The 17,741-nt window shown below is 46.8% G+C and overlaps 1 protein-coding gene across 2 annotated transcripts in view; it reads right to left on the reverse strand.

Annotated features, from left to right (window-relative positions):
• Positions 1-6,769: 6,769 nt before the first annotated feature.
• Positions 6,770-17,741, reverse strand: part of Garem1 (GRB2 associated regulator of MAPK1 subtype 1) — a 207,027-nt gene continuing 196,055 nt past the window's right edge. The window contains exons 5-6 of one of the 2 annotated variants that reach the window (XM_004623562.2): positions 9,363-9,529; positions 6,770-8,022 (exon numbers count right to left, since the gene is read on the reverse strand). In XM_004623562.2, coding sequence (XP_004623619.1) covers positions 7,125-8,022; positions 9,363-9,529 — 1,065 coding nt within the window. In that variant the 3' untranslated portion in view covers positions 6,770-7,124. The remainder of the gene's footprint in view (positions 8,023-9,362; positions 9,530-17,741) is intronic. The other variant, XM_004623563.2, reaches the window with a different exon arrangement.

The raw sequence follows: 17,741 nt of genomic DNA on the forward strand, positions 1-17,741 counted from the left end.
GAGGAGGAGGAAGAGGAGGAGGAGGAGGAGGAGGAGGAGGAGGAGGAAGCAAAAGCACTTTTTTTCAAGAGCTTCTGACTCCCAGTGTTCACCTTAGAAATCTCACTGATTCAGAACCAAGAAATAGGGCATGTGACAGGTCTGCTTTGTACTTTGAAAATCCATCTACTATCTTTTGAATGAATATCTGGCTTGAAATAACTGCACCATGACCCATTTTCAAACTGTCTTTCTTCAGCGATTTCTGAGCATTCATTTCAATAACCCCAGAGACCACGGCTGGGCTAAACATTTTTACTGTTCTGACCCTGGAATCACAGCCACACTTCAGTGGTTGACTGGGGTAATTCTTGGGTAATCACGGACTGGGCGGGAGGGCCTGCCACCATGTGGCCATATCTAGTACTACAGCTATTTTTTCACCTTGCGGCAGGTATAAGCTCTCCCTGGTAGCTACCCTGGATACAGTGGAGTGAAAGGTGTGTGTATGCTTTTTAATGTCTTCTATTTTCCCCAGGATACACCTGTCTCATTTGGTATCTCTCCTGAGTAATCCTTCTGACCAAAGAGCAAGTGTGCTCAGGGCCTGTGCAGTATTTCATAAACAAGAGTTTCTCTCTACCCACCAGGCTGGGGTGTATCAGTTGTGGGCATTCCACGCGCTACACAGGCATTGTATTACTTTTGAAGGTTAAGCGTTAAGGAAACTTGGAGATAGTGTTGTCATGGAATGAATACCAATTGGAAAACCAGGAGATTTTTCTAGGCTTTGTTCTGTCACAGCCTGTATCTCTGAAGAGTCATTTACTATGCCTGGGTTTCATTCTTTTGGCAGTAAGAGGATGGGCCCGCTCACTCCTGCTGGCCTCAGAGGTCTAGGAGCTGCCTATGGGTGGTGTTCAAGGCCCCCACCACGTCTCCCGGCCAGCTGTGTCTGGAGGACTCGTCACAGCTCCTGGCCCGGGAGCATTCTTGACGTCGTAGGCCAGCCAACTCTATTTGCTACTTGTTGATTGCCTGTCTTTTGAAGCCAATATTTGTGTCAGTCTGTGGTAGCACATAATTTTCTTTGGTTCATTTTATATCCATCAAGAAATGGAAGTCATTGGCTTAGACTTTAGGAAAATATATTCATTGATAAGTGAAACAAGCTCCACCTGGCATCTCTCAAGGAGTTCCTGTCCTCCTTAGTCTGTTCAGACATGACAGGTAGTGCTGGTAGCATTCATTTAAGTGTGTGTGTGTGTGTGTGTGTGTGTGTGTGCGCGCGTGCGAGCGCGCTGAGCACCGCACCAGGGTGTTTTGTACTTAGCACTGCTCTGTGACTGAGCAACACATCCAGCTCTCCTCTGACTTAGCCTCCTTCTCTGACCCACACCCCATGCTGCTGTCTTGCCCTTGCAGACCACCACCCAGAACCTGAGGCTATTCATGCTGGAATTCAAGGAACACCTCAAGTAACATCCAATTCCACCCCCCCCCCTTCAGTACTCAGGATTGAACCCAGGGTGCCCTGAACTACACCACCAGGCTGTTTTTGTTGGTGGTGTTTTTGAGACAGGGTCTCATTAGGTAGCCAGGGAGGCCTCGAACTTGCACCCTCCTGCCTCAGCCTCCTGAGTGGCTGGGATTATGGGTGTGCACCACTGTGCAGAGTGACATCTACTTTTGAAAGGTTATGAAGACATAGACCCCAATTCCAAGAAGTTTGCAACTCACAAGGGAACAGAGCTATGTGCACAAAGGAGTGCAACCAGGTCACTAGGCCTGATGGTGAAACCAAGGGACGTGTCTGAGCAATCCATGGGCAAGGGGCCAAGCAGAGAAGGGTCTCATGGTGGAAGTCACCTTGGCGAAAGAAGCATGCATCCAGCACTGTATTACTGTTCTAAATAATAAGGCTTATTTTTCTCTAACTTCAGATGTATAGGAATTAGAAGGCATTTGGTTCTAACCCCTACTTATTTCTAAATTCAAATCCAGACATCGTGCATTTAGTTGAGGAGGCCAGGGTCTCGGTGTACACCTGACATAAGAAGCCCTAGGAATTCGAGGTTGGTCCTTGGACTGGTTAGCCAGCCCACACCAAGCCCGTGGGCTCGGCCGGCGCACACCCCGGAGTCCGGGGAAGTGGTAGCCCAAGGGTCCTGGCAGGGCTTATCTCAGGAACAGGAGGGCATGACTGGAGCCTTAAGTGGAAGGTAGAATGACTAATTTGGGGTGCTCTGAGTCTAGACAAGGAGATAGGAAAATTGAGGGCATACAATGCCAGGAGGCTACTTTATACTGTATTGAGCACAATGAAAGCTCTTTTTCTTTTTTTCTTTTTTTTTTCTTTTTTTTGCAATACCAGGGATTGAACTCAGGACCTTGCGCTTGCTGGGCAAGCACATATTCCACTGAGCTATCTTCCTGGGCCAACAATGAAAGCTCTTAACCAAACACTCGCTTCTTGATGCTCTCCACTTCTCTATAAGCCTTACTGGCAGGTATTGCAGCAGGTGAAGGGTTCATGATTCTTTTCTAGGGCTGTTGACCATTTCTGCTATGTTGTCATGGAAACTGAAGCACAACTCACAGACATGAATCTGCATTTCCTCTCCTCCCACCCTACTCGAACACATTTATAAAGTCTTTACACCCCATCTGCGCTCGTCCTCTGCCACAGCCCCTTACACAGATAACTGGATTCTTTGCTACTGGGTCACCATAAAGCTGGCTACCAACTTTATGCACGACAGCTTTCATCTTCAGGCTCCTAATCCCCAGTGGGCCCGCAGTATTAGGAATTCTACCAGACAGGTTGACCATGAGGAAGGGTAGCAGAGGCCCTAGAAAATTGATCCTACTCTGACTCATTGAGGAAAAACTGCAAGAGCAACTTTGATAATTTCTTTATTTATAGACATTTCAGAACCATTTAAATCAACAGACAATGAAATTTTTTTAGACATAACATACTGTGTTTATTTTGAGGTACACACCGGGCCCCTTAGATAATGCTCTGGAAAGCTAAGCAACTGTTAACTTGTAGTTAACAACCAAGTTGTCCAAGCCAAGAATCTGCAAAGATGGTTATAAACTTCTTCTTCTTAAAAAAAAAACAAAACACAAAACCCACCACTTCCATGTAAGGAGACCTACCGAAATTCTTGAGTTCAATTTTTAGACTTAGCTGAATCAGGATGTTAAACAGAACTTGCATATGAAAATGGGAGAAAAAGCTTAGGGCTAAGAAATGATCTGAGCCCTACTACATGGATTGTAAACAAAGGCAATTCACAATCTGATAAGCTCTATTACAAAACCCATAGCTTAGAAATTAGAGCAGCAGAATTACACAAAATATTTGTATATGACTTTAACTGAAATCACACTGACTCCTCATCCCTGACTACCGCAATGAGACAAATTCGAGTTTTCAGAAGATGAACTGGTGATCTAACGTGATGTGGCCGTAAGGATCCCACTATGGTACAGCCTTACTGTGTCAAGGCCCTGTTTTCTTTCCTTTGCACTCGAGGCTTCTTATTCTTCTTGCTTGAGCAGCCTATTGACAACTAGGGAATAGAGAAAGCTGGTGGAATGGGCATGCTTCTGAAAGCCTGTGTGTCCATCCACAGATTGAACTTTCCTGGTCAGGTGAAAATGAAATTTCCTTTGAACAGTTTGCTAGATTCTTTGGAGAACTATTTTGTATTCCAGTTTGTTATTAGGGTGCTCATCGTGTGATACATGAAGAGTAGTGATTTATTATCCCAAGAATTTAGGAAATGAAGGACCTGTCCTCCATCCATAGCAACCCCTGAACTTTTCAGGAAGGTGATGGGGATGTGCAGGGCCCTGGAAGTGGGCCGAGGGCGTGCATGCGTGCCTGCAGTCGGCTGGGATGGGCTGTCCTATTTCCTGTAAGACTATTGCATTTCTGTAGGAGACAAGAATAAACACTGCAATTGAGCTGAATGGCCAGTTCACTACAACTTCATAAACTTGAGTGGTGTGTGTAGGCTGAAAGAGCGTAAGTGTACATTTCACAGTTCATAAAGTTGAGCAGCTCAACTTGAATGAGAGAACTTGCAGGCCTTTACAAGATCCTGAGGAGGCACTGATCTGTGTGTTTGCACTTTCCCTCTGAGTTGGGGCCGCTTCCTACATGTGAGCTGCTTGGCTTGGTTTACTGCTATACTTCTTTCCTGATGGGAGCCAGGAAGATGATTTTAGCCACGAATTTACAGACTCAAGAAAAGCTCCTCTTCAGATGGCCCTTTCCTCCCAGAACCCCAGCCACTCTTCTGACTGTGGGGGACCTGCCAGGAAAGATGTGCGCATGCTTGACCTAGAAAGCTGTCTGGGACATGACTGCGCATGCTGTCCACTCAAACTCACAGCCCCCAGACAGGAAGCGCTGTCGCTCTCTTACTTCCACTCTACACTTCTTGTCACAATTCACTCTGGCTACAGTGCCTGACTAGACACGCCCTCCAGAGGCAGGTGCTCCGCTGGACAATGGCGATTATCATTATTTGTGGCATGTTAGAACTTCCAGAAGATACTACAATGTTTTTTCCAAGTCAGTAAAATACTAGAGAACAGTGCAAGGACACTTTCTGCCTCCACCCTATGCTGGCTTCTAAGCATCTTGAAAGTGAGTGTTTATCTTACACCCTCCTGGGAGCTGCCACTGCTTCTGTCTGTGGACACCTGAAGACAGGCCCTACTTCACTGTCTGTGTGTAGAGCTGGTGTCAGCAACTGTGAATTTAAACATAAACAATGTGAGTCCTGAGAAGGCAGGGGTCAAGTCCGGTCAAGACAAGCACTGGTGACAAAAGGTGCTCAGTGAACACACAGGCAAACATGAGCCAAGGCCAGTCCACCCTTCAGGGCTCTCCAGGGCACCAGTCAGTATAAGCGTGGCATGAACAGGCCGAGACCAATGCAAACACACCAACAAAAAGAAAATAACCCTCTTTTGTGTAAGATTTATTCAAAAGAACAAAAGATACAAGGAGTCAGTGCATATGTGGAGCGACCTACCCAGGAAACCCAGGCCAGTCTGGTTCCTCTCTTCTGAGTTGCAAACTACATCCACGTGCTAGGCGCTTCAGGACTGATGGAGCCAGGTTTGTCATGGAAAATGTGCAGTTTTTCACCTGTTTTTATTCAAAGAGAAGTTCTGAGGGATAACTTGCTGGCTGAGGTGTTAGCCTCTCTCCTGGGAGTTTCATGGGTGTGGGGTGTAGGCAGGCAGTGCCGGACACTACTTCATGGCTCTGTCAGGTTCTTCGGAAGAAGCCTCTGGGTGACAATTTGACGGGGTATTCTTTTCACCTTGTGTACTAGTATTTATGTTATGGGATGTATGTTAGGAACAACAACAACAACAACAACAAAAACCCTTTTTGTTTTCTTAAAAAGATCTAAAATGGAAAATTATAACAGGTATCAATTTAACTCTAATCCATGACATGGGTTAAAAACAGCTTTTTACTGCCAAGAGTTGAAGACTTACTTCACAGAGCTACCAACCCAGTCAGGTGGGTCTTGTCTTTAAATTTGTTTAGTGAGTAGAAAGAGGAGATTGTAGAATGACACAATCCTATATAAGTCATGCTGACACCCTGTGGCTGATCTACTCCACCCAGGAGGCCACAGTGTGTACCTTGGTCGCAGGCCACATATTTAATCTGGGGACAGGCCCAGGTGCTGGTTGGAGGATGACTTGTTCTGAGAACTAACACTTTTCTAAGGTTTATACTTCAAGAAGTCAAGAATGAGAATGATGCTATTACATTTGGAGGATTTAACCACATTTTGCAAAACTTCTCACACTATCCTCTTGGAATTTTTCACAATATAAGCAGCGTTGCATTTTCCTTATAAGACAGGAGGGTAAAGCTTAGGAAATTCACATGTACTCTTATTGAAATCTTCAGAATTACCCAACTGATAGAGCACTTACACCAAGAGAAGGACGGTGTGTCTGACTTCTAAGTTCTCTTAAAGCAAGATGCACGCTGGAAACACCTCACACGCCCTGAGGCGTGCTCCTCAGGAGTAGATGCCACAGGAAAAGACCCTCGAAGCTGAGAGCTATCATTCACCACAGACAGATTTCCTCAGCTGTTGGCATGGATACACACAAGTCAACCCTACCATGGGCTTAAGACCACAGGTATTTCTTCAATTCAGATCCATTACTGGTCCCTTCCAAGTTTTCTGAAGCCGAATAAGGCTGAGCTTCCAAGTTCGGGTTTCCGAGAACCCCTGGAATCATTCTGTCCATTGTTCCTTAGAGAATCAGTTTACTTTACGGTCCCAAAACCTCAATGGATGCTTAAAAGTGAACAGAGACTATCTAAAATATCCGACTCAAAATTATACTTAAAACATAATACACAAGCGTGTATTGTGTACATATATATACATATATAGATATATACACATGTACACCCCTATATGTTTATTTCTTTTTTTCTCTGCTCAATAAAATTTAGCAGCAGTTAGATCAATTATTGTGGTCATGAATTGTATTACTTCAAAGGAAATCATATAACCTTTATCAACATGACTAGAAAGACGCCTGTTAATAAAAAGATCCCCACCAAGCACATAACATTAAAGTGTCATTTCATATCACTAACGTTTTCAGGCACAAAAGTAGAACAATTAGCACTAAGCAGTCCAAACAACAGAGCACAGAACACAGTTAATTGTCTAACATGAACTCTTCCCACAGAAGGGAATTGCTGAAAAAAAATTTTTTTTTCTTTTTTAAAGATTCTGATGTTTTTTGGCTTTGGCTATTTTGTAATAAATATCACACCTTCTCAGATAAACCTAGTGGGGTAAGATGACTCCTCTGCATATGCCTGTTTCAGTCCTTAGCAGCTGCTGAGGGTTGAGTGACGTACAAGGCACACCTCTACGTGTTCTGTACAGCATCTTTATTGATGTACAAAATAGCCTGTCCACCATTCAAAAATGTAATCTGCATAGTAAGAGTTTCTCTTATCCCTATTTACAGAGAAGGTTCTAGTGCAAAAACATGAGATTGTGTCCCAGCCCACCCCTTCTAGCACACACATCTACCAGTTCTATTTCATGCTAGCCGGGGTGATTTGGCTATATTTTGGGCCTCCAGCCATTAATGAATTGCATTATTTTCTTCACCTGAAGTTTGCTTAATTTGAAATCCTCTGACAGGATTTCTTCTGTTAGCTGAACGAGCAAATTCCCATCAATCTTTTCAGTGACAAAGAAGGATATGACGTCTTCAGACAAACCAATGAACCGTAGTGATTTGGACACTTCCTCTATGGAGAGTCCTGACAGGTCAGCGGGTGGCTGCCACGGGGAGCCATCGCCACAGGACCGGGGGGCTAGCTGGAGGTGGAGCGGGGAGGAGAAAGGGTAGGAGATGGAGAAGATGTCCTGCGTGCCCTTTTTAACAAAGTACTGGTCCTCGGAGAGGTCCGGCGACCCCGACTTGGGGTCCTCCTCAGCACCATCAATTTTCAGAGGCAGAGGCGACGTTTCCACAGCCGTCTTCTGCTCCACTGGCTTTGGGGCCCGGGGGGGTAGGGCAGGGCAGGATGCGCTCTGCCTGCTGGCGCCCGCGCCCAGGGTGCTCTCCTCGGTGCTCTCCAGCGAGTAGCTCGCTGACTTGGGGCAACCCACGGCGCCGCCGCTACCTTCTGCAGGGGCTGCGCTGGGGGCGCCGCCGGGCGGCTCGGGGCCGTCGAAGTCCAGAGGAGCCGGGCAGTTTCTCTTTGGTGTGCAGGGGGTCTTTTGTCGGGGGTAACTGTAACTCCTGCTCGGCTCCAGCAGGAAGTCGTTCCGGGTCTGGCTCTCCGATGCGCCTGAATAATGGTTAGGCCACGAGAGCCGGGAGGACAGCGCTTCCGCAGAGGGACTTCCGATCGGGGACTTGAGCTCCGCGGAGTCGGTTTTCACTCGGTTACACGGATAGCAGGAAACGGGAGCGCTTTCGGAAGGGCTCGTGTCACTTTTAGTAACGCTGCTTAAAAAGCAAACACACAGAAGAGAGAAATTAGCAGGGGAAGACTCCAAGCCAAGTTCCCTACCCTCTTATTACCCACAATTCTAAGCAGCTAGGAAAAATGCATTTATCATAACTTCAATGAAGTACCTGCTAACATCATTTTAAAATAAGGACTCGTTAGTAAAATACACTGTAATTACTGAGATGGTACATAATGATTTAAAATGCTACCATGGAGACAGAAAAACTTCTTTTAAGCTAATAAGGAAATCATTGTTAGTAAGTGTCTGGATTTTTATGATGAGAAAAATTCTCAAACCATGGTTCGGGCTTTGTACCAACAGATGCCAACACTGAGGTGCCACAAGTACCACACGCCTGGCAACCAAGCAGGACAGCGACACGACGACCATGCCACCCCTGTGGCTCTGTTTCCACCCCGAAGCCTGAGGCTCCAAGCAATGCTTTTGATAAGACGCGATCCTTTGCCTTTGTATCTGTACAGCTAAGCTACGTTCGTATAAGACGTCTGATGGTCAGAGAATTTTAAAAAATCCTGCAAAGACAGTGACTTTCGATTTGAGGAGCACACACGGCGTGGTGCATTCCGCTGTACTGTTAAGAGTGACAATGACACCACAGGGCGCTCAGAGGTGGGTGACCAGGCTGGGAAGGAGCAGATGGCAACATCTGCACAACAGCCGCGCAAATGATGCTGCTCAGGAGAAGACACGGCTTACGCTGCTGTAAGTGCACGGTTTCAAGGGCTGACAAGAGAAGTGTGGTGGATCTGTTTTGATTCTCTGGACATGGATGAAAGTTAAACAGAGATAGATCCTAACTTGATGATAGAAAAGATTTCTTTACAAACAAAGGCTGGCACTTGCCAACAGTGGAATGGGCCCCAACGCAGAGGCAGTGAACTCACGGCACCCAGGAGGGAAGGCTCCAGACAAGATGGCTGCCTGCATGACAGCGAAGGCCAAGATGGGCTCCTGACAGGGCGGAAATGCAGAGCAGAGTGGCCAGGGGACCCTTTCTCACAAGGTTCTGGTGGAAGGTGCTGTCTGCTTACGCCAAAATCAGAGTGGAAAGAACTAGATGCTGGCTTGTGAGGACAATGGGCCAGGGTCGCTGAGTTTCTCATTGACCCCCAAGATATCTTTCCCCCACAAGACTTTGGCTTTTCCATCAGGTCAAAATCAACAGGACCTCTATCATACTCTCACAGAAAAAATACTTTTAAAAGATAAAGGCCATTCCCTCTCCCGCCACCCTGCCTAGGTGATGTCCCCAAGGGGCCGGGAATTGGCCGGTGAGAAGATGAGGTGGTGGAGAGCCCTGGTAGTGAGACTTACATGCTGTGCAGCCCTGAAGAATAGTAGGACAAGGTGGGGCTGGGAGAGCGAGTCTGTGGCCGCGCTGGCTTGACCGTGCGAGGAGGGATGGAGGGGCTGGTGGACAAAGGCTTTGCGCTTCGGGGTGGAACAGGTGGGGCGTTCAGGAGTCGGCATTCTTCCCTGACCTAGCGCAGAAAAGAACACTCCAGGTTAGCAGCAGACGGACAAGGCCCCCGGTGCCCAGCTCCATCCTGCAGGGCCGAGGGGCTACTGTTGAAGACTAGCAGCAGGGGTGTGGGCGCAGGGGAGAGAAGACAGGAGCAAGTGCGCGAGATGGTAAGTGCAGGGGCTGCTGGGATCCGGGCAGGCACCTGTCACACAGGTGCTGGGAACAGACTGATGTTGAAAGAAACTGCTTGGCAAATGTCAGCCTCTTGGAACCATAACCATGTGCAGTGTGGCAAGTCACAGCGGCTCTGGTTAGAAGTGGTGCAAGGTGACAGCGCAAAGGTGTTACGGACACACAGCAGGCAGGATGCAACAGAGGAGTATATTCTCCTGTGAGTTTTGTGTATTCGCTGCTCTAATGGGGCTCAGTTTGGCTCAAATTGGGCAAGGTAGCCTCTCCCCAGGCTCAGAGTTTCTGCGAGGTTCTGTTCCGGGCTTCTCCGACATACTGTTCACACAAGTCACCTGGGGGTCTGCTTAAAACACAGGTGCCCAGGGCAGGGCCTGAGAGCCAGTGTGGCTCACAATCCATGGTTAACAAATGCTGTGGACCAGGGACCGCACTCTGAGCAACAGGGCAGTCGGGGAGGAAGCAGAGAGGCAGCGTTCCAATCCTGAAATGTGGGGCTTCTGCTAAGAGCTGCCTCTGCCTCGCCCACTCTCAGGTTGGAGAGGGTCTCAGTGACCCGGCAAGTCTGCCTGTGCTCACCCAAGCTTGCTTTCCAGCCCCTGCAAGTCTTTGCAAACACAACTCTTACAACCCAAGCAGCGGGCAGTTGGCATGTACTTCCCCGTGTCAGACGGCAGGGGGCAGTTTACACCTGGTTCTCCTAGGCTACCCTCACCTGCAGAGGTAAAAACCAGCCAATCCTGACTTAAAAGTGCTGGGCTTTGACTGACCCCGCCTGCTGTGGGGCCACCTTCCTACTAGACTTTCTTTCACCTTTGCCTTCAGCCCCTTTCTGTTCAAGCCACTGTGGGGCCGCAGGGCCAAGTGGGCAGTGCGCTCCCACCAGCTTCGGCACTGAGGTTGCTGAAGATGCAGTAAATGGTCTCCTGTGGTTATACCCACCTTCCACCTCCTACAGTGACTGCACTCAGCCTCCAGCTGGGGTCCCAGGCCCCATTCACGGCCAAAGAAAACTAGCCGTGAGGGGGAAGTCCCATGACCATGGTCGCTAAGTGAGGCGGAAACTATTTAAAGTGGTATCTCCTGCTTTCCTTCAACCTGGGAGCACAGCTCCTTTGCTCAGGCCCGCTCACTGTTACTGAGGGCTTTTCTCCCACAGAAGCTCTTTAAGATAAAACAGAATATTCGGAGCAGTAGATTTCTTTCCCAGTAACTAACTGCAGGGAAAACTCTGGAAGGCAAGCGATTTAGATGAGGAGAGATGGCTTTTGGGCTTGGGCACTGTTTGGGGTGCTGCTAGCTGGTGAGAACCAACAGGAACACTCATGAGTCCAGCGGGGTCACCTCACCTCTCAGCTGTCTGGGAGCATCTTGTCACCCTCCTTCTGTCCGGGTTAGAGACCCATACAACAGCTGTTTCCTTTCTTCCCCAGGGACTATCACAGAATCTAGGGGGATGGGCATAACTTTATGACAGAAGTGTTTGGTTGAGTAATGCTTACAGTAACCGCAAACCAGAAAATATAAGAAGGACTCAGTTAATTTTGTATCTGGCACTTTTTTTTTTTTGTTGTTGTTGTTTTGTTTTGTTCCCCAGAACCAGGGAATGAACTCAAGCCCTTGCGCTTGCCAGGCAAGCACTTATTCTACCTGAGCCATCTCCCCGGCCCCTCAGTTAATTTTTTAGATGCTTATTTTTTTATTTTTTATTTTTTGTGGCAGAACCGGGGATTGAACTCAGGCCTTCGCGCTTGCCAGAGAAGCGCTTATTCCTCTGAGCCATCTAATGTTTTAATTTAAAAAGTAAATAATCACTTCTCAGTGTCGGGCTAGAGGGGTGCTAAGGGAAACATGGTCAATGCTGAGCTAACAGGATTTTCTAAAGTTTGGAATTAGTCATTAAATATGGCGCCTCCTTAGAGGCTGTTTACCTGAGATGTCAACTGTAATGTGCTGTAATATCAACCATCACATGCATCTAGTTTGCAATGATTGACTGATGTGAATCTTACAACGTAGAGAAGAAGACACTTGCAGTTGACGGAAGGGAAGAAGGAAGCCCTCCCTGCCCATTCTTCTTGCCAATCCCAGGCATGGAATGCCATTTGGAGCTGCTCTGCCACTGCCTGGATAGCTGGGTGGTCTCAGAGGGCTTCCTGCTGGCTTCCCACCATGGGCAGGGGATGGCAGGGCATGGTGAGGAGACAGGTATGTCAAATTGGGGTGTTCATGGTTCAACTTGCAAACAGAACTTCAGACACAGGCAGTTTTGGGGTGACCACATGACTCCTGAAAGGAGTTTGGGTGTAATTATGAATTCAAAGTGAAACAAGCAGGTTTACTTGAAATTCACTTTGGAAAAATAATACTTAAAAATATATAACTTTAAAAGGATGCCATCTATGACAAGAATATGAGGGGTTATTCTGGCGGAGGCATCAAATAAGTGGCTTGTGTTTTTCCAAGAGGTGGGAAGGGTGGTTTTCAGGGGCGAGCGGGGGCAGACAGGCTGCAGGCATACACGGCGCTGGAACTCTGAACCTGCTGGGGCAGAAGTGGTTGGGCCAATGAAGTCATATTTCTCACCACTTTATGGGTAGAATTATATGTCTCGGTGGGACATACACATTTTGTGACTCAGAAGTTATAAACAGCAAAGGTTTATTGTACCATTTCACTTCCTGTCTCTGACACCCTTAGAACAGAAATAATTCTATTTTTCTTTGCTTCTTGATTTGGTTCAACACAGGACGTTTACATCCAGGAGGAAAGTAGCTCTCCTGTAAGTGAATTCTATCTGATAATAAAGGCAATTTACAAGGCTGAATGACCAATCACCTTATTTCCAGTTTTCTCTCATATTCAATTTCACTTTATGTGCAATGTTTTCAGCACATTCCTCCTAAAAGCCTCGGCATGTGGCTTTCAGCACGTTGCTTTCTGTCTCTGTGGCCCCTGCGACTGCTGGGCCAGGCCAGCCTCATCCGCCATCCACCAAGGCCCTCCCTCCACATCTGGCTCTCGCCCATCCTCTAGCTGTTTCTTGCCCTGCTCCCGAAAAGAACATCAGCCCTGAGTGGCATGTTCAGGGTCATCTCAACATCCCACATGCTTTCCTGCCTCTTTCTCTGCTTTAGCTCCTAAGCCTCCCCCACGGGAGGACCCAGTCCCTCTGCCCGGCCTCAGTGTGGCATGCTGTCGGGGACCCGCACTGCAGCCACCAGGACGATGCTGCTCTGAGCTCCTGAAGTGCTGCTGCCTTACTTACTCCCCAGGTACGTGTAATCGGCCGAGGGGCTAGCTCGGCAGGGACTTAGCACTGTTCTGAGAATGGCAGTGTTGGGATCTACACCTTGGGCACAAGTACGTCATGCAGAATGTCAGACAGAAGTTAACAGATTGATTTATTTCTTTCTCCAAAAAGTATAACATAAAGATTTTTTAAACATATACCATATAATACCTCTTAAAGTTGACAAATGCTCTGGACTGAGGGTTCATTTCTGTGACACCTATGTTCATAGACAATGTTGGGAACAAAAAAGGGCCAGCTGACTGGCCCATGGGTCTCCACTAACTCCATCCCCACCTCCAAGGTCTGGCACAGTAGTAGAGTGACCATGATGGTACCTACACTCTTCAGCTAGGAATGTGACTTTAACTGTCAGCATTTCAGAGGATAACTGCTATGTCCAAATGATGATTTAGTGGCTTGTTTTGTGCCTGGTGGACTAGAACTTCAACTGGTAACACCTGGAGGGAGAAGGGCCTGCATCTTCAGGAATAACCTTTGAACACTAGGGCCGAACACGGGGCTGGCGTTCTGGGTTGAGGTGGGTGTTGCCCTCCATGAGATTGGGGTGACCTTTGCCCGTCTGCAAATGTCTATGAGTAGTCTGGGTGTTCACTGTGAAGGTCCTGGTGCCACAGTCCTGTCTAAGACTGGGTCAAGGAGCACAAGACAGATCTGGGTGACAGCATGGAGGGCTAACTTGCCCTTGTACTCAGAACCTCACTTCCTGAGCCGTTCCCTGGTCTGAAGTTTTTCTCTCAAGCTGTTATGCCTCACCCTTGCTTATTCATAGAAGCCTTCTTTTTTTTAAAATTTATTTTTTTTTTACATTTATTTATCGTGTGTGTGGCCAGCTCAGCCCACCAGGGGGCAGGGCTGGCTGGCACGTGGTTCTGGAGGATTGAACTGCGGTCCCTGTGCTTTGCCAAGCTTGTTCCAAGTAGGTGCTTTAGACCACTGAGCCATCTCTCCAGCCCCAAGTCTTCCTTTTCTAAAATATCAATGTTCTTGTCCAATGTACGACACCACTACCCTGGTGTTGATAGTGCTCTCCTTGGTAGTCGCATAACAGAATGTTAACCTAGAGCTAAACATAAAGTTAAGTTGCCCAAATGTAGAAACACTAAGTTCTGTCCATCAAGACTCTATGAGGCATATTCCTAGGGCGCATACTCAGCACATGCTGCTTAACACATTAAGAGTGGAGGTTTGAAGTAAACACTAGAAGGCGTCTCAGTCAGAGCTAAGAGCTCAGGTCAGAGCCACCATCTTCTCTCCCTGTCCCCAGGAGTCTGAAGAACCCAACCATCACACCCTCTCTTCCTACACACTACATTAGCTTAATTTTGCAACTTATTGTTCAAATATATGTTGAATGCCTACTGTATGCCCATTGAGCATGTGTTTAATGTACCAAAATGAGTCACTCATGGAATTAGTTATGAAGGAGGGAGACAAATGTAATTAAGATAAAACCATTGAATGCACTAACAAAAGAGTGTGAAAGAGTTTATGGGAGTCCTGCGAGTTCACTCAAGGAAGCAGGGGAGGAGTACATTCGCAAGAAACTTGGCTGAGACTCTTGACAAAGAAGGGTTGTGCAGAAGGTAGCAAGGACATGAACAAACAGAGAGACGCTTGGGTCTGCAAGCTTGGATGATGTGACAAATGCAGACAGCATTTGGCAAATAGAAACTCAGCACAAGGGTTGGGGGAAACTAAGGAGTTCAGTTTTACAACTACTGTTTGAGCTTGGCTTTGTGCACGTAGGCAGAAGCCAAAGTGATGGCAGCACTGAGATCCCGAGGTGAAGCACAGACAGTGACCTGCAGGGAGAGCAGAGGAAGAAAAAAGCACAGCAGAACCCTCACAGAGCAGGGCCAGTGCCAAAGGGAGTGAAGGGGGCCACAGGAGGGAGGCCTGCAGCACGAGAGATGGAGCTGTGTCAGCCAGCTGTGAAAAGGGCTGCAAGGTGTTCTCTGTAGGTGACAGGTAGCAGCAGGTCACTGGGAGGCTAAGCGAATAAGCCTTGAGGCCCACGTGCGGAGTGGATGGAAGCTTCCAGAGCTAAAGGAACAACGGGAGGCAAGACCACTCAGTAAGGAAGATTGTGCTTTTCTGGAATTGGTTAGAAAGGAAGGGATGGAAGCAGCGGTTATCAATGATATTGAATTGGAAGAAGCTTGCTTACTAAAAAAAGTATTTTAAAATTTGGAATAAGCTTGAAAAATGTGCCTGGGTGTGTACACGCATGTGCATAACCTGGGTGTGAAGTCGCATATATTCCTGGGACCCTGTGCTCAACTTCACTTAAGAGCACAGGTGGGAGAACACCCACTATCCCCTCGAGCTCCACCTCTGTCATGCTGTCACTGGCCGCAGAAAGCTAGAAAAATAATCACAGCAGCTTTTCATCCAACAGCTAGGAGAAGAGGCAGTGGACCCAAGAGAACTGACAACTGTGGAGAGCTCAAGCGTGGACAGGCAAGAGGTCAAACCCAACTCCAAATTCTTGGTTAATATCAACACAGTGTGGAATGGCACATTCAGAAGACTGTGTAGCAAGCATAACTGGATTTCCTGCCTCAGTGCAGGCATTTATTTCCCTGGCCCTTTCTTCTCCCAACAGGTCTGTTTAGTTAGGAGGGATCGGGGCAAAGGGTAAAGGACCAATAATCCAGGAAAAATGGAAAAGGTATTTTTCAATACATAGCCACATGTTAAAATTAATGCAAGGGTTTTTCTTTTGTCACTAATGGGGACTGAACCCAGGGTCTCACAAATACTAAATAAGCACTCTGTTGAGCTCCACCTGCAGCCCGCCCCCTCATTCACTCATTTGCTCACTCATTCATTCGTTAGTTCGTTCATTCATTCATTCGACAAGGTCTTGCTAAGTTATTCGAGCTGGCCTTCAACTTTCAATCGTTCTGCCTCAGCCTCCCAAGCAGCTGGCATTACAGGTGTGTGCCAACACATCCAGGAAGAAACTGTTAATGACACCAACACATCACTGCATGACCGGGAGACAGGTTAGGAAATGTGGATGTTTGCAGGACAAAAATTCCAACACCTGTAACTGGAATATTTATACATTTTGTCTACAAACCGACGTGTCACACATCTTTGACATTTCCAGAAATTAAAAGAATATGAGAAATGAAACCCACCAAGGGTTTGTGAAATGGCATAGTATGTATAAGTGAGTTTTTGGGAGTGTGATAATGTTTCTTAGGAAGCTTGTATTTCTGGTATTCAGAAACTCCTTTCTTCTCTTTTTTTTTTTCAGAACTGGGGATTGAACTCAGGTCCTTGGGCTTGCCAGGCAAGTGCTTATTCAACTGAGCCATCTCCCCAGTCCCACCTTTCTTCTCTTATAGGGAAGAAACAACAATTTCATGCCATCAGTAACTGATCAATGACACAGCTTACGAAGAGTAAACAGAACAATTCACTGTGACACACTCTTTGCCCACAGTCTTCAGATATCCTTTGGGGAAGAGCAATCGATTTCCTGGCCATCCTGTTCAGCTCTCACATAGAAGACGCTGCACCTGGAGGTACCTGCTAACGGGCTACATACTGCTTCACAGTTTAGTCTAAATCAAGTCTGCTGCACACACCTGGTCATGTAGTATCCCCTGCCTCAAAGACCACACTGCTTGGCACTATGAGGAGTCACTGAAAAGATTTGGGCATACTTAGGTGGGTCTGGATCATTCTGTTTCCTTATTGATAATGATTCAGGAAATTTATATCTTTTTAAAAATATTAAAAAAAATCTTTTATTTATGTATATGATACAGGGTCTCACTATGCAGCTCAGACTCGTAGCAATCCTCCTGTTTCAGTGCTGGGATTACAGGTGTGTGTCACCACGCCCTGTCTCGGTGGCTGGCTAGGCGGGCCCAGGGAGGGGAAGGCACAGCATGCAGTACCTGGGTCCATGCACTTGCCAGGCAGGTGCTTAGACGGCCGAGCTATCTCCCCAGCCCAGGAAATTTATATCTTATAGGTGAGCTTGAGTTAAAATTGGACTTGCCTTTATACTATGAATTTTTTTTTTTTTCTCTGAAAGCCAAATTCATGATGTTGTTGGCAATGCAAAGAAAGCAGTTTTGTAATCACTCTTCCTTGAACTTTGTAACTTTGCCTTCACGGTATGCTCTCTGCCCTGGATTTTACATTTCTTCCCACACTCCCAATCTCAGATAACAAAATCATTACAGCCTTAAGAAATCTTATTTATAAAGAGGCTTTTATACAGAGTTCATAACCCTGTCACATAGCCATCAGTGGATATTTGCAGATAGAAAGAAGTTAAAGTTTTATAATAAAAAAGTATCAATAAATGAAACTATTTGAAAATTACTTACATAAGAGCAAGTGTGGTTTATAATCAAAATCCTGATTGTTAAATGCATAAGTTTCTTTTTCTTTTCTTGCAGTTTTAAACACTTATAGCAAAGACTTAAAATAGGCCTTTCTCTGAAGAGGCTTCAAATATTCAAGCCTCAGGCCAGGGAGACTGGGGAGGGAGGAGGCAGGCCCTTGGTGCTGGCTCTGAAAAGAAGTACTTGTCCCAGTGTTGGGTGCTAGTGTGGGCTCAGGAGGGAGGCTATGACACGAGGCCCCAAATGGGGGCCTTCTCTAGTGAAGAACATAACCCATGATAGTATATAACCTTCCTAGAATAGGGATTTATACAAATAGCACCACAAATCTAGAGCAAGACCTATCCAACAGA

Source organism: Octodon degus, unplaced genomic scaffold, assembly GCF_000260255.1.
Source record: "Octodon degus isolate 3935 unplaced genomic scaffold, OctDeg1.0 scaffold00003, whole genome shotgun sequence".
Classification (NCBI taxonomy): domain Eukaryota; kingdom Metazoa; phylum Chordata; class Mammalia; order Rodentia; family Octodontidae; genus Octodon; species Octodon degus.